Below are 13759 nucleotides of genomic sequence, written 5' to 3' on the forward strand. Positions count from 1 at the left end.
AGATTGAACCGCACATTGGAAATCTGTTTACCTTGGGCACTGCCACACAGTGCTTCATACCTTCGCGTTTAACCTTACCGCCATGCATGAGAATGCTTTCATGCATTACATAACTCACCAACCATTGTACAACACCTGAAAATTGATGACAAGCAACTAGTTTACTATTCCATACAGACTGTTCCAGCTTCTAGTTAATGACCACTTTAAAAAATTGACTCAATAGTCTAGATCGATGTATTCGATTTAATTCTGGTTTGCAAAGACGCAGAGCCTTTACGAGTTCCACATATGTCAAGAAGTCTCTTTAAAAAAAAAGAAATCCAGACTGCAGTTCAATAGGGGGCTTCAATCTTGGCTATCATAGAATTCAAATGAGTGTTTATTTGCGTTGGCAATGTATACAAATGTGCACATCAAATACGCCCTTGCAAACTTCACTTCGATGGCGGGCTTCGTTCAATGCTGGAGGCGGATTTCAGAATTGCCAAGCCACGCTTTTTTCTTCTGCTTCTTCATCGCTCAGTAGGTTTGTGAGAAGTATGAGCTCTTCTAATTCCTGGAGTAGTTGTTGGCGTCCAGATCTGTAGGGTATTGATGAAGTTCTAGAGAGGGTGGTGGATGTATAATGGAAGGATTGAGGACGCTTGCCTTGGCCTGTTTATTTTTTTGGGGCTGTGAGAGAACAGTCAAGGCGTGTTTGAGATTAAATATACTGCGTATAAAGGTTTGATGTATTTCGAGAACGTATATGGAGGACAAATACGCCTTGACAAAAAGAAATCGGAAAACCCGTACACGCTCAAAGTTCAAGATTGAAATCCTCTAATATATCAATTTTTTTTTTTTTTTTTTTTTTTGTGTCAGTCGATTCGTTATTGTTGTCTGCAATATTCATAAGTTATGTTACTACCACCGATGCATGCGCGCATCTTTGGATAGCTCTGATTTTTCTGACCGCCGATCGTGCTCCACAGAGTCCTTTGTCGTTTTGCGCCCAAGATGCTTCAGCAGCCTGGTACGCGAAGTGTCCACGGGCTTGGAAATATTGACCAATGCTGAGGGTGGTTTCTGCGTCTTCTTTTTCTTCGAAGCTAATCCCCCTCCTTGACCTCTTTTCCGTTTCGACTCAATCTTTTCCAAGCCCAAGGCATGATTTACGTCATCCTCAATATCTTCCCAAGTTGACTTGTCCTTTGACATCTTTGAAGAAGAGCTGGTCGATACAGATGAACCCGACGCAGCCGCGATAGCCCTGTTGATCAAGTCAGCCTCCTGTTCATCATTTAAGAAATTTTCATCCTGTATAAAACCTCCTTCTACAGTAGGCCGTTGAGTCTGTCCATGCTCGTCGCGGGGCACGATAGGTCCATGGAATGGACAGCGTACCAAGTCTCTTCTCATGCATAATCGTCCATTACTCATCGGGTATCGGCATGCCTGTTGGGCGAAAGAGTAAAGCAAAGTTAGAGTCCACTCGTACTTTTGCTGTTGATCAAAACCGACATTGTACTTTTGATATCGAGACTCAAAACGTGCCTTGATGACTTTAGGCAGCTGAGGGTCATAAATGCGTGTACGCATCTTCATCCGGTCCAGCGTTGCCTGAGATACCAGATTGCTGCCGTCACCGACGCCAAGAAATCTGTGAGAAAACTCAAGTCCTGAAGTGTTGAATGCCATTTCTTTCTTGTCCCACACTGCTAAATCGTCATCCCACGGAATAACAGGCGCCCTTGCCAGTAATTCTATAAGAGTTTTCAGTATATCCGTGGTCAGCATGTCTCTTAATAGCTCAAAACTCACAGGTACCTAAGGCTGATCAAATAGCTGTCTTACCTTCTCTGGACTCTGCTGCTCCGTCGTCTTTTTCTGTTGGTGGTGTGGACACCTCGCTCGCCGCTCTTGAGTGAGTCGCTGCCGAGGGACTCTTCGGTTCAGTAACCTTGGTCTTCTCATCGCGGACAGGAAGAATGGTACCTCCGACATAGGTAGGGTCGTCTTCGAGAATGTCCTCTCCGTGCATTGCAAAAACTGGATTTCTCGGTTCCCGTGACAATGTTGCTTGGTTATTTCTCTTCATCTGTTTTCCTTTCTTTTTGTCGTGAATGGATGCAGATACGTCCACTTCCTCAAACTCCTCATTATCATCGTCCGAGTCGCGCTCATTCGGACCTATATGAGCAGCGGTGCAATGGTTAGACAAGCTCGCAATATAAAACTATTTTCCATCCACGAACAGAGTACGCAGCGTACCATACATGGTGTCCATATTAACACCCAGATCCTCGCTCTTGCTTTTCGCGTCCGCCACACCCTTCTTGAGATCGATCGCCATCTTGAGTAAGCGGTCGTATTCTGCCCTTTGGGGACCAGGCTCATGGTCCGCCTTCATCAAGACGTCAAGCCATTCCATAACTATTGGCCAGTGTTTCTTCACAATCAACTGATAGCATTCTCGTAGAGTTGCAAACAATTCCGAGTTGTCTTCCGTTTCTGCAATATCCACCGGATTCTCCCTATTCACATTGATGGTCAACTTGTAGCGGTTCGAGCCCAATGCATTGTCGAAAACGCCGATGGGATCATGCCTCAACATCGCCTCATTGATTATAGTTGAATTATCGACCTCCTCTTCTTCAATGGTATCTTCACCGGCAATTTCCTCCGTCTTATTCCCAGAGTTGATTTGATTATTATCTGTAGGCGCGCTGAAAATTGCATCTAACGCCGCATCGTCGTCCAGTTTTGGAACCAAAATCTCGAAGCAAGAGTTCTATTGTAATGAAATTAAGATTAGCAACTGCACGCTGAGCATTTGTGGGATGGGTGATATACTAGAGCTTTTTTTTTTTTTTTTTTTTTTTTTTTATAAAAACATACCATTTTCTTGAGATTGTCTTGGATATCATCTGCCCTCTCTTCCATCTCTGCAGCTGCTTTTTCGTACCTCTTTTGGCGAAGACGTCGACTCATCTCTTCCTGTGCTTTCTGCTCCGCACTTCGGGCTTCTTCCGTGACAGGGACAAGATTGGTGAAGTCCACCTTCAGATGATGTTTTAAAAAATCATATCCTAGAGCAATCTATAGCAGTCAAAGGGTGAGTGGCACTGTCCACGAATCATGGGCACGACGACGTTCCACATTTCAAACGCAGCAACTTACTTGCTTGTAGACGGCTCCATACTTTGCATTCCACTCATTTGTAAGCGATATTGCGAGTTGCTTGGTCTTTTCTGCAAAGATCTTGGGGGGTGGAAGGGTATTTCGGTGTATCCCGACAGTTAGCTGCAAAAATATGGAATAGTCCGCCACCAGCAGTTCGCGAAAGACATGAGATCGTTGAAACAGCTCCGCAATGAGCTGTGTGCTTGAGTATCGGATCTTTCATGTGATTCAGTAAAGAATGTGAGTCCTCTATCCACATTGATGCAGCCTAATTGCATAGTTAACAGCGTGCTATGGTTAATTAAAAAAGTACCTGGGCATGCTTGCGCTGGAGCTGTATCATGAGCAGTTCGTATGCGATTTTAACATTGGTGTCAGATTTTCTGCATATGGATTTTACTTGCTATTTGCATCAATTGACAACAAAGGGGTACAGCCTGGTTAAGCAAGGACATTCCAGTGCCTTCGATTGCCAAGAACAGAACGTAAGCTCAAACGGGCGCAGCCGTTCATCAACCGTTCGTGTACCTTCACCTGCACAGGATCGAGGTAAAGGTCGCCTGTCTTGGTAATAGTCAGAATAAGAGCTGAAAGGGTTTCTCGCTCCTGAAGGTCAATAGTCATGTTGTTGGCGAGGAATGGGATGGAGGAAAAGAAGTGAGATGACCAAACGATTTGTCATTGGGTAGAAGGCAAGTTCTCTGCTGTGCACTTTTTTTGGTGGCAATAAGTAGGACTGCATTTCCATTTTGGGTATTTTAGGTTGCCGAGATCCTTGCATTTCGCTCATCATCCCCTTTTTCGTTCTCTCATTCAACATCCTCCCATTTATACCATACTCCAGTGCCCTTCCCCGCTCTAAAGCCGTAAAAGACTAACTAGACATCAAGAATCAAGAGCCCTTTCACTTCATTATGGCATCAAAAAAATCGGCCCTGGATGACTTGCGCTCGCAGGTCCTCTCCCACACTGGTGCAGAAGAGCGTGTTGAGGGTAATAAGCACATCCCTCTAAAATGGACCAGACATTACTCTGGGGTCTACACTGTGCAAGATACTCACCCTCCGTCTTTTCATTGCCTTTAGTGAACCAACGCCATCTCATCGACAAGATTTTGGCGAGGTAGGAGCCTTTCTCCCTACGTCTGTGCACTGTTGTCTCGCGTGATCTGTCAATGATCGCAGGCAGATTGATGTGCGTTCAGGCTAGATCACTACATGGTCCTTTCTCGGTGCTGCGCCTTTTCTTGGCAAGCGGAAAAGGATGGTACCGCTGTTGCACCACCTTTTTTTCTGACGCTGGTATCGCACCTGAACTTTTTAGATATTCTGCTGAATTTGTCGTTTACCGAGAACTCATGCAAAATTCGGGTATGTTTCATGCTGAGTGCCCTTTCTATTGCCATCTACGGTTATAGATGATTGTGTTTGCTAAAGCCTATGTCTCCATTATTCTACAATGCTCATCCAAGACGATGCGGGAGCCAAAGGAATTGAGATTGTCTTTGAAACTGCATCACCGAGCAAACATGAGACGGTTCCCAATTTAAGTGCCAAGATCACAAGAGTACTCTTCAAAAACAATGGAATGGACTTTCGCCCTGAGGACTGGAACCGTTTGAAGAAGATTGCTGAAGGAAATCCAGATGAATCTAAGGTATCGCACCTGTCTATCGCTTTGACCTATACAATGAATATGTTACAAAAATAAATGTCCAATACGAGTCCTCTTTTATTAATATCTTATAGATCGGTGCATTCGGTGTCGGATTCGTAAGTTTGAAGATAGTTCATGACGTACTGTATTGATTGCGTCTCGCAATCGTATACTAAACTATGGCATCTTATCCTGCAACACACAATAGTATTCGCTCTTCTCCATTTGCGAGGAGCCCTTGTAAGTCATGCACATCATCGTCTTGCCTTTCAGTTGTCTTTGACAGAGGAATCCAACAAATCTAATTATATTGCATACATATGCAATCTCATATAGCGTGTCCTCAGGAAAGGAATGCATGGCGTTTTATTGGAGGAACGATCAGCTATATGCAAAGAGAGCGACGACCCCAGACGACCAACTCCAAAAGGATGCCTGGACTACATTCTTACTGGATCTACGTGAACCCATGGATATGGTCAACATGGACGAGTTCGGTCCCTTCCTCGCACGGTCTCTTGGATTCACAGGCAACCTACGCGACGTCTCTGTATACCTGGATCACCATCGACTCCTGAACATCTCCAAAAAGATGCGAGAACCTCGCCCGATGGCCCTGCCCAAGACCATGTACACGATCTCACCACAAAAGATATTCACACTAAAGTCAGTTGACTTGCAGAGCGTGCAGATGGATGCCACAAGGATGGAAGTCTCACGGTGGACTCGCGAGGTCACGACAAGTGTCACGACCATCTTTCTAAGAACAGCATCAGGAAATCTGGACGTCAAAGTCTCGAAACAGTTTTCAGCAGAAATGGAGCGTACGACGAAAAAATACCCACCGAGCCAAACGGCAATCCAAATCCTGTATGTTGGACACGACGAGAAGCAGGCATCTGCCGAGAACAAGACGATATTCAAGGACCTAGTGCCCTTCCCGGAACAGGGACGGATATTCATCGGATTTCCGACTCATCAGACGACAGGGTTCTGCAGTCATGTTGCAGGGCGATTTATCCCGACGGTGGAGCGCGAGAGCTTGGATTTTGTCGACAAGTGCCTCCAAGTCTGGAATCATGAGCTGCTTTCTATGGCAGGGTTGCTCTCCAGGGCGCTGTACGAGGATGAACTCTTGCAGATTGGCAATCTATATAATGAAATGATTCGCGCCCATCAGAAACCAGACCAGCCAGATGATGAAGGCACAGCGACGGCAAGGGGATGGCTGGAAAAGCGCGCACTTCATGCATTGCAGGCGTTCCAATTTCACCCCAGTACGCCGAGTCCACAAGTCGGGCACTACATTGACGCTTACTTTTTCAGGATGTCGACTCTGGCTCTCTCGATTTTATCGTCGCAAGGCGTCAAAGAGCTGGACAAGGTCCGCATTCCTGAACCAAGCATGGCCACGTTCTTGACACATACACCGACCATTCCAACGAGCGTGTACACTGGCAGCCAAAAGTTCATCGAAAAGCTGGAAAAGGCAGAAAAGGTTCAGAGGATCTCGTTCAAAGACGTGCTCAAGGAACTGGAGAGCCGAACACTAACAGAGATGCAGATGGTAGCCATGCTCAAATGGTGGATTGACTATAGCGCAAAGTATTTACTTCCAAATTCGGATGTCGATGCATTCTTCCAACTGGCGCTCGTCTGTTCTGGTGATACGGTTAAGCCCTTATCGGCCCTGAAATGGTTTGTCAACCCGAGGGTGACTCCGACCGATATGCCGCTTCCGCCCAACACGATACCGTACGAAATTACAAAAACGTTCAGTCAGCCGGAGTTGTACAGGATCTCTGGGGCATGGCAGGAACTCAATTTGCTCGAGTGGACGAAATTTATTGTGAACGATCCAGAATTGGAGCTTTCGCCTATATTCGCTGAAAAGGTGCTTCTTATCCTGTCGCGCGGCTGGATGCAGCTCCAGGAAAATCAGCAGAGAGCCGTTGTTGCGCTGTTGGCCCAAAAGAAGTGCATTCCCACTAAGTACGGCATGAAGGTCCCGAACGAGTCGTATTTCAAGACCGTGACCCTATTCCCCGACCTTCCAGTCATGGTATTCACAAAGCAGCCTCTTGAGAAGTTGTTACTGACTATTGGTGCTCGAAAGGTGAGATGGTTTTTCTCCTTTGTTTTGCTATGGCTGAACCTTTGATTATTGGTAACCACAACGCAAATCATGGACTAATTTGTGTAACTGTCTTAAATGTCTATATTTCTAGAGCGTCGAGCTGCAGCTGGTGTTTGACCGATTGGTGAATGCTGGAAGCTGGGACCATATGCAGCTCGTGAAGTATCTCACGTCTGTAAGGGACACGCTCTCGTCGGCCGAGATCAAGCGACTCAAGGCGACATCCATCTTCCCTAAGGAGGACTCTGTCAAGGACACATCCGTGATTTCTCCACCCCCACTTCCTCCAAAGAATGATAGCGCTGCGCCAGAGTCCTCGGCCACTCCTCCTCCGGTGCCTATTAAGCGATACGCCGCCAGCGCGCTTTATGTTCCTACTGAGGAGCACATAGCCCTTGGCCTGCCTGTGATTGAGTGGAAGGTAACTGATGCGCCACCGTTATGAGGAAGATGATTTATACCCGGAACGCATCAAACATACTGACAAACTGATTGACTCGAAATAGGGTCGCTGGAGGTCTACATCGGACGAGGCCAAGCTGCTGCTCGAGCTTGGACTGATGACGCATCCTTCGCTGGATGTCTTACTCGCGTTGGCTACACCCCCGAACGAAAAGGACATTCAAGTAAAGACGCTACAGTACCTTCTCGAGAATTTCAAGACCTTGTACGCATCTCAGTACAGTCCCAGCAAAATCAAGGTTGCATTTCTGCCGACGACCACCGGCACTTTCGAAACACCAGACGTAAGACTTCCTTTTACGCACCATGTGTCGGCTTTGAATTGCAAAAATAGGAAGAATCGGCATGGAGTGTAAAAAGCTAACTGGATATTATTGGATTATTGACGTACTACTATAGAGGTGCTTTTCGAACCCAGCCTGCAGTGTTATTGGCTTCCCGGTCTTGCGCGAGGATTTGAGGGTGCATGCACCGATGCTGCATATTAAGGAGAATCCTGACGCAGTCAAGCTTATCGAAAGACTTTCACAGACACCTCCTCCTACAAAAGAAAAGGCGCGGCAAGTGTTTGAAGTCATGAACAAATTCCAAGGAGAGTTCTATCATCAACACTGGAAGGCGATGAGCACCCTTAAATTTATTCCTATGGACGACTCTGGTACTTCGTTTATGGAGCCCCAAAATTGCTACTTTTACAAGAAAGATTCGGCATTCCATCCCGACCTCCTGCCTACGGTCGATTTTGGGCGGGCTGCAAATTTGTTCCTGAAGGGCTGTGGCGTCAAGGAAGAACCGACGCCATTGGAGTTGACACAACTAGTCGTGCGATCCCCACAGGATTTCTTGAACCGGAACGGAGGCGTCGAGAGCTACAAGTCTGTCTTGAGACAAATTGCCACACACATGCATGTCATCAGGATGAAGCGGTCACTACTGGAGGAGATGATTCGGTCACCGTTTTTGTTGGGCGAGAAGAGAATCAGCCAGGACTTTGATGAGGAGATTTTGAAAACTACTAGTGGCTCTGACAGCAAGGAAGGCGACTCCGAAAAGGACGAGGAGTCCTCTGATACGAATACAGGTCAGGTTGTAGTCCAGTACAAACTGGCGCGGGCGAGCGACATTTATTTGATCGACGACACTGTGCTTCAGCAGATCTTCACGCCTCTCAGCGCGCCTATGGAGTCTCTATTGGAGTCGCTTTACGAGTCCCTCGGTAGTACTTGGATTTCGAAGCAAGTTAAAGAAACCTATCGACCCAAGGGAGCCCTGGCAGCGACGCGTCGGTCAGAAAACCTACAGGAGTTGATTGTTGAGCGTGCACCGCTGCTTCTTAGCGACCATCCGCCAAATCGACTTAACTTTAATCTGGACTGGTTGACGACGAAACTGAAAGTGCGCCATGTGCCAGAGATTCAGCTGCGACGAGAATTCATCCCAACTAGTGCAGTCCACGTCGAGTCGACAACGGCATGTATTGTCCAGGACCAGGCGAAAGCGTACTATCTATTGGTGACAGATAAGGGAGATATGGACTATTTCGATATCGCGGATGCGTTGGCGAAGCTATTATTGAAGAAGAAGAAGCTGAACGACTCGATCTGGTGGTCCAACTTGCTTTTTACCAGCTTGTTGAACCTGAAGCGCAAGGTGAGAAGAAACCACAGCGTCTCCGATTTGTAGGCGATTCATACTCATAATACTCATCATATTAATCCTTGTCGGCCTATTGAAATTTTTAGGGATTCCAAGTGGACCGAATTCTGAATGCGAAAAGGGCGGAGAAGGCGAGGATTGAAGCAGCTGCCAAAGCCGACGCTGCTGCTGCACTGCAGGCGGAAGCCAGCAGATTAGGTCCTAGGCAGCTGGCAGAATACCTTGCGCAGCTGAAGGAAGTCTTTCCAGACTGTGACCCAGCCTTTTTAGCGGACGCCATCTCAAAGGAGACTCAAGATCATGTGCAGCGGGTTACGATGAAGCTCTTGGACTCTGGATATCCTCGTATCAACAGCGGTAAAGACATCAGCAATGACAGAGCAGCATCAGTGCCTGGATCATTCCCAGTACAGGATTCAGCCGTCTCTACTATTTCTACGCTGCCTCCAACACCGCCTGCGAATGTCAACTCGCCATTTGGTGGCGGCGGCGGCGGTTCGTTTTTCAGTCGCCTGAAGAGCATCAGGGATACAGTCATTGGGCGTCCTGTCTCGACTTCTAGCCAAGATGGAACGGCCACTGGTGTTGAAGGCTCAGGATCAAGTAGCTCTTTGGGCAGCAAGGGAGTTCTGTCTCCCCCTCCGCCTGCTACGACAACGACCGTCAAGGGGTTTACACCGGACTACCAGCAGAACCTAGAGCAGTCGCTCAGGGCCGCAGTTTCAAACTGTCGGTCGAACGGGAGAGACGATATCAGAAGCGAGCCTACAGTGTCGCAGGTCTCAGAGGTCCTCACCAATTCGTACTGTGATGTCAAGCCTGGCCACCAGCTGAACTTTGTTGGCCATGCTGGCGAGCTCGAGTTTTACCTAGACAAGAGCTGTGATGCAGACCAGATTATGACCAAGGAGAACCTCAAATCTTTAGCACGGTTTGTGGGGCTGTTGATAGTCCTGGCACAGGACGTGTTTGGACTGGATCCGAAGACGATGCATGTCTATTACGATCCAGAGGGCCAAGCAATTGCATTCAATCGTGGAGGGGCCCTATTCTTCAATTGGCGGTATTATGTTGCGCTTGGACATGATGATAGCGCAGGATTGGCCAAGAAGCACGTACAAGGACGAGCTGTCAGTGCGAGGGAGGAGGGATTAATCTATTGGTTTTTTACGATGGCACATGAACTGGCACATAATTTTGTGGGTGACCACAACAGCAAGCACGAGGTAAAGATACAGGCTCCACGTTCTGATGACTTGCATAGAGAACGTGCGCTAATCACGATTACTATTTCTTTTTTGCATAGTTCTACTTTTCCTCGTTTTGCGAACAGTACCTCCCAGCGTTGATGGTTGCGATGGCAGCCAAGCCTGCCCTAGAGTCGAGCACAGCAGCAGCAACAACCTCCAACATCATGGACACCCCTCTGCCCAATTAGTTGTTGCGGCATTTAGAGCCCAAATGAAGACTACCCAATGAGCGATTGAGCCGTCTAGGGAAAGCGCTGCCGCAGGTTGGCCTTCAACGGGCACCATAGATCACCACTTGCTCACTAACGGCGACAACTACTGAAACTTTAAGAGTTAAAATAAAAAAAACTCGGCTTTCAGGAGAGAACATAGGGCATGCCTCTCTTTAAAGTAATAGCTAATGGGACCATAAATTTTCTGCCCTGTGGTCGCCAAAAGCGTTTACGCATTTCCGCGCCTAGTTGCTTGAGTTTCCCTGTGCATGCCTTCGTGTGTGGCCATCGACTTTTGATTGCTTATTTGTAACACAGAAAAGTATAGGACTGAAAAAGAGATTGATGGTTAAACTTGTCTACCTTTGCTGGCTGACAATGCATGCTGCATGGCAAAACAAAAATTAGCTTGACAATAGCAGCATCTGTGGTGTCAGGAGCAACAGCATCCTGGCAATAGAAAGTGCACACACAGGCAACAAGCATGTATAAAAAGATTATGATCCGCATGCAGGGGACACCCGAGGATGCAAGTTGTTTGACGGCTGTAGACGAGGGCGGGCGCATGCATGTCTTTTTCCTCGCTTTCTCTTTCTTTCGTCTGCTCTCTTTGTTTACTTTGCTGCCGTCGAAAAAGCGCCTCAATACTCATTCTCATTTCACCATCTTGCCATTCATCACCTCGGTCTGGTCCCGGTCCTCATCTGGCGCATCTGGCGGGTCTTCTTCTTGTTATCACTACACACGTATTTTCACCCTAATCAACCTACAGAAATGGATGACAACAAAGTCAGGGTCCTTATCGTAGGAGCCGGTCTGGGTGGACTCGTTCTTGCCATCCTGCTGGAGAAGGCGGGCATTCCATACCTAGTCTTTGAGCGGGCGATCAAAGTGCGACCTCTTGGGTCCGCCATGTTTGTGAACTGCAACATCCTCCCTTTTTTTGAACAGCTGGGTATCTACGACGATGTCAGGGCCCTAGCGAAGCAAGTCAAGTACACCCAGGTCCTGAACCATAATATGGAAGCCATTGGGGGTATCGACGCTTCGGAGACAGAAGAACGGTAGGTTGAAGGAGTACTGATACTGAGGTGTTGGGGATGGGCGCCGTGTTTCAATGTTAACCTTTATTTTGTTTATTTTATTTTGAAATAAGGTCTGGGTATCCTTCCTTGATTGTCCAGAGGCCAGAGCTCTACGATCTGCTGTTAAAGATGGTTCCTAAGGACAAGGTTCATATGAACCACAGGGTCTTGTCGATCAAGCAGGACGAATCAATTGTCAAGATCCGGTTCTCAGATAACTCTGAAGCTCAGGGTGATGTCCTTGTGGGGGCCGATGGTGTCTATAGTGCCGTGCGCCAGTCCCTCTTCCGACAACTCCAACTGAAGGGCGAACTACCAAAGTCAGATCAACAAGACCTGACGTACTCACACATCTGTCTTGTGGGAACCACACTACCAGCAGACCCTGCAAGGTATCCGATGGTGCTCGAAGATGACTGCAAGCATACCATTCTCATGGGTGACAAAGCACCGTATTCGGTAAGTGCCCCCACCTTTTTTTATCATAATTTTTGGTGCAGTTAGAATGCGGGCTAAACGAGAAATGGGCTAAGATGCTCACATTCTCTTGTTGCGCCTTATTGATATGGATATACATTTAAATCCTTGTAGTTGTGGTGTTTTACGATCCCAGGTAACCGCATCTGCTGGAATTTGACAATCCAGCTCAAGAAAGAGCTGAGTAAGAATGATGACGCGTTTCGTAACTCGGAATGGGGTCCTGAGGCAACAGAGTCTATGTGTAATGAAGTCAAAGACTTCAAATCGCCTTATGGTGGTACACTCGGCGATCTGATCGATATCACACCCAAGGATCTGATCAGCAAGGTTATGTTGGAGGACAAACTGTTCCAGACATGGACCAGCGGGAGAGTCGTGCTCATGGGTGATGGTAAGGATTCTATGTCCACTCTTCCTTTTTTGTTATTACGACTGCAGATGATTTCGCGATTGGCATTTAGATGAAGGTTTGCAACCCTAAAAGCCTTCTGTATCTATCAACATCTGAATCTTATGCCATTTAGCCTGCCATAAGATGTTGTTGAGCGGCGGTCAAGGCGCGATCAATGCGATGCAGGATGCCATTGTTCTCAGCAATAATTTGAATGAACTTCGGGGAAACAAACTGGACGAGATTTCTGCTGCACTGAAGCACTACCAACAGTCGCGGTACAGGCACGCCGAGTTCAATGTTAATGCATCCAAGCAACTCGGCAAGGCGCTCATGGGTCAGGTAAAAAGACTAAAGATCAACACAAACAAACACGCCGAGATATCAGTTCCACTTCTAACAACAAACGAGATGGACACGCCTTTTTTTTTACCTTATCCTTTATGGGCTGTGTATAGACCATGATGGAAGAATTCTTCCGTAGACTGACACTCAATTATATACCCAAGTTCTTGGTGCGAAAGATGCTTGACCGCAGTGGCGCCTACCGTCCACAGTCGACGATCCTTCCGTCGATATCCGAGCGCGGCATCGTCAAGGTCCTTCCACAAGCAGTGCCACTCAGGCACGGAGCGACGAGTAGCAGCAGTAAATGCAAGGGTAAGGAATCCGAGCCCGTGTTTATGGCAGAATCAATATCGAAATCTACAACTACGGTCTAGAATGTCTTTCAAACGCATGATAGGCAACGACTTTGTACTTGTAGATGTGGATGGGCGCATGGCATAGTTTGGGTTCCGAGGCCAGTTTAGAGTTTATACGGGCAATGTTGCATTCATACAATGAAAAACGAATAGAGGACTTCACAAAACCTGCTTGCATGGCTGCATGGTTGCATTGGTGCTCTTTAGATACGAATGCGTGATATTTATTCCAGTTCATCATGGATTCAATAGCTCCTCATATCGGGGAATGAAGATACAGAGAGGCAGGAATAGACCATGTCCGGCTATTCAGACAAGCATGGATGCAATGGTTCCATAAACCAGAGTAAGGAATCAACCGTTGAGGTGCAGTAGCGGACAAGCGATCGCTGTGGCACAAAGAATAAAGTGCTCTCGACCTTCCTCGCCACTTCCCAACAACAGGAATCCTTCTCCATCCTGATTCTTCAGCTACTCCTTCTCATCTCAATTCGACTCATCTCTCTCTCTCTCCTTCTCTATTCCTCACTCAACCCTCGCGCTACCTTAAATTCTTAC

General features: G+C 47.2%; 3 protein-coding genes across 3 annotated transcripts; 2 read left to right on the top strand and 1 right to left on the bottom strand.

Moving 5' to 3' along the window:
- Positions 1 to 862: 862 nt before the first annotated feature.
- BC939DRAFT_460126 (uncharacterized protein) lies at positions 863 to 3851 on the bottom strand. Its single transcript, XM_051556831.1, has 8 exons — positions 3697 to 3851; positions 3482 to 3571; positions 3166 to 3384; positions 2884 to 3084; positions 2257 to 2776; positions 1840 to 2175; positions 1540 to 1748; positions 863 to 1440 (listed from the first exon to the last, which is right to left on the bottom strand). The coding sequence occupies exons 1-8, from the start codon at positions 3790 to 3792 to the stop codon at positions 910 to 912; spliced, it is 2202 nt and encodes a 733-aa protein (XP_051409292.1). The 5' UTR covers positions 3793 to 3851; the 3' UTR covers positions 863 to 909.
- A 231-nt stretch (positions 3852 to 4082) lies between these two features.
- BC939DRAFT_505740 (uncharacterized protein) lies at positions 4083 to 10517 on the top strand (the record flags this gene model as incomplete). The annotated part of the gene is made up of 12 exons (XM_051560703.1): positions 4083 to 4161; positions 4254 to 4290; positions 4492 to 4538; positions 4640 to 4824; positions 4917 to 4940; positions 5033 to 5064; positions 5161 to 6940; positions 7053 to 7382; positions 7468 to 7707; positions 7823 to 9073; positions 9166 to 10305; positions 10386 to 10517. The coding sequence occupies 12 exons, from the start codon at positions 4083 to 4085 to the stop codon at positions 10515 to 10517; spliced, it is 5277 nt and encodes a 1758-aa protein (XP_051409293.1).
- A 611-nt stretch (positions 10518 to 11128) lies between these two features.
- On the top strand, positions 11129 to 13419 carry BC939DRAFT_460131 (uncharacterized protein). Its single transcript, XM_051556832.1, has 6 exons — positions 11129 to 11605; positions 11698 to 12085; positions 12218 to 12497; positions 12631 to 12839; positions 12956 to 13157; positions 13264 to 13419. Exons 1-6 carry the CDS (start codon positions 11316 to 11318, stop codon positions 13284 to 13286), a joined length of 1392 nt encoding a protein of 463 aa, XP_051409294.1. The 5' UTR covers positions 11129 to 11315; the 3' UTR covers positions 13287 to 13419.
- Positions 13420 to 13759: the final 340 nt, after the last annotated feature.

Source organism: Gamsiella multidivaricata (genome assembly GCF_025024155.1).
Source record: "Gamsiella multidivaricata strain RSA 2152 chromosome Unknown BC939scaffold_61, whole genome shotgun sequence".
Lineage (NCBI taxonomy): Eukaryota > Fungi > Mortierellomycota > Mortierellomycetes > Mortierellales > Mortierellaceae > Gamsiella > Gamsiella multidivaricata.

What these genes read in the sequence shown, in the direction of transcription:
- BC939DRAFT_460126 (XM_051556831.1), bottom strand. Translation starts at nt 3,792, where the DNA reads ATGACTATTGACCTTCAGGAGCGAGAAACCCTTTCAGCTCTTATTCTG. An exon ending in ATGGAGCCGTCTACAAGCAA is followed by an intron (nt 3,085 to 3,165) that starts GTAAGTTGCTGC and finishes TGACTGCTATAG; the next exon opens with ATTGCTCTAGGATATGATTT. An exon ending in AGCAGCAGAGTCCAGAGAAG is followed by an intron (nt 1,749 to 1,839) that starts GTAAGACAGCTA and finishes AAACTCTTATAG; the next exon opens with AATTACTGGCAAGGGCGCCT.
- BC939DRAFT_460131 (XM_051556832.1), top strand. Translation starts at nt 11,316, where the DNA reads ATGGATGACAACAAAGTCAGGGTCCTTATCGTAGGAGCCGGTCTGGGT. An exon ending in AGTCGTGCTCATGGGTGATG is followed by an intron (nt 12,498 to 12,630) that starts GTAAGGATTCTA and finishes TATGCCATTTAG; the next exon opens with CCTGCCATAAGATGTTGTTG. An exon ending in GCAAGGCGCTCATGGGTCAG is followed by an intron (nt 12,840 to 12,955) that starts GTAAAAAGACTA and finishes GGCTGTGTATAG; the next exon opens with ACCATGATGGAAGAATTCTT.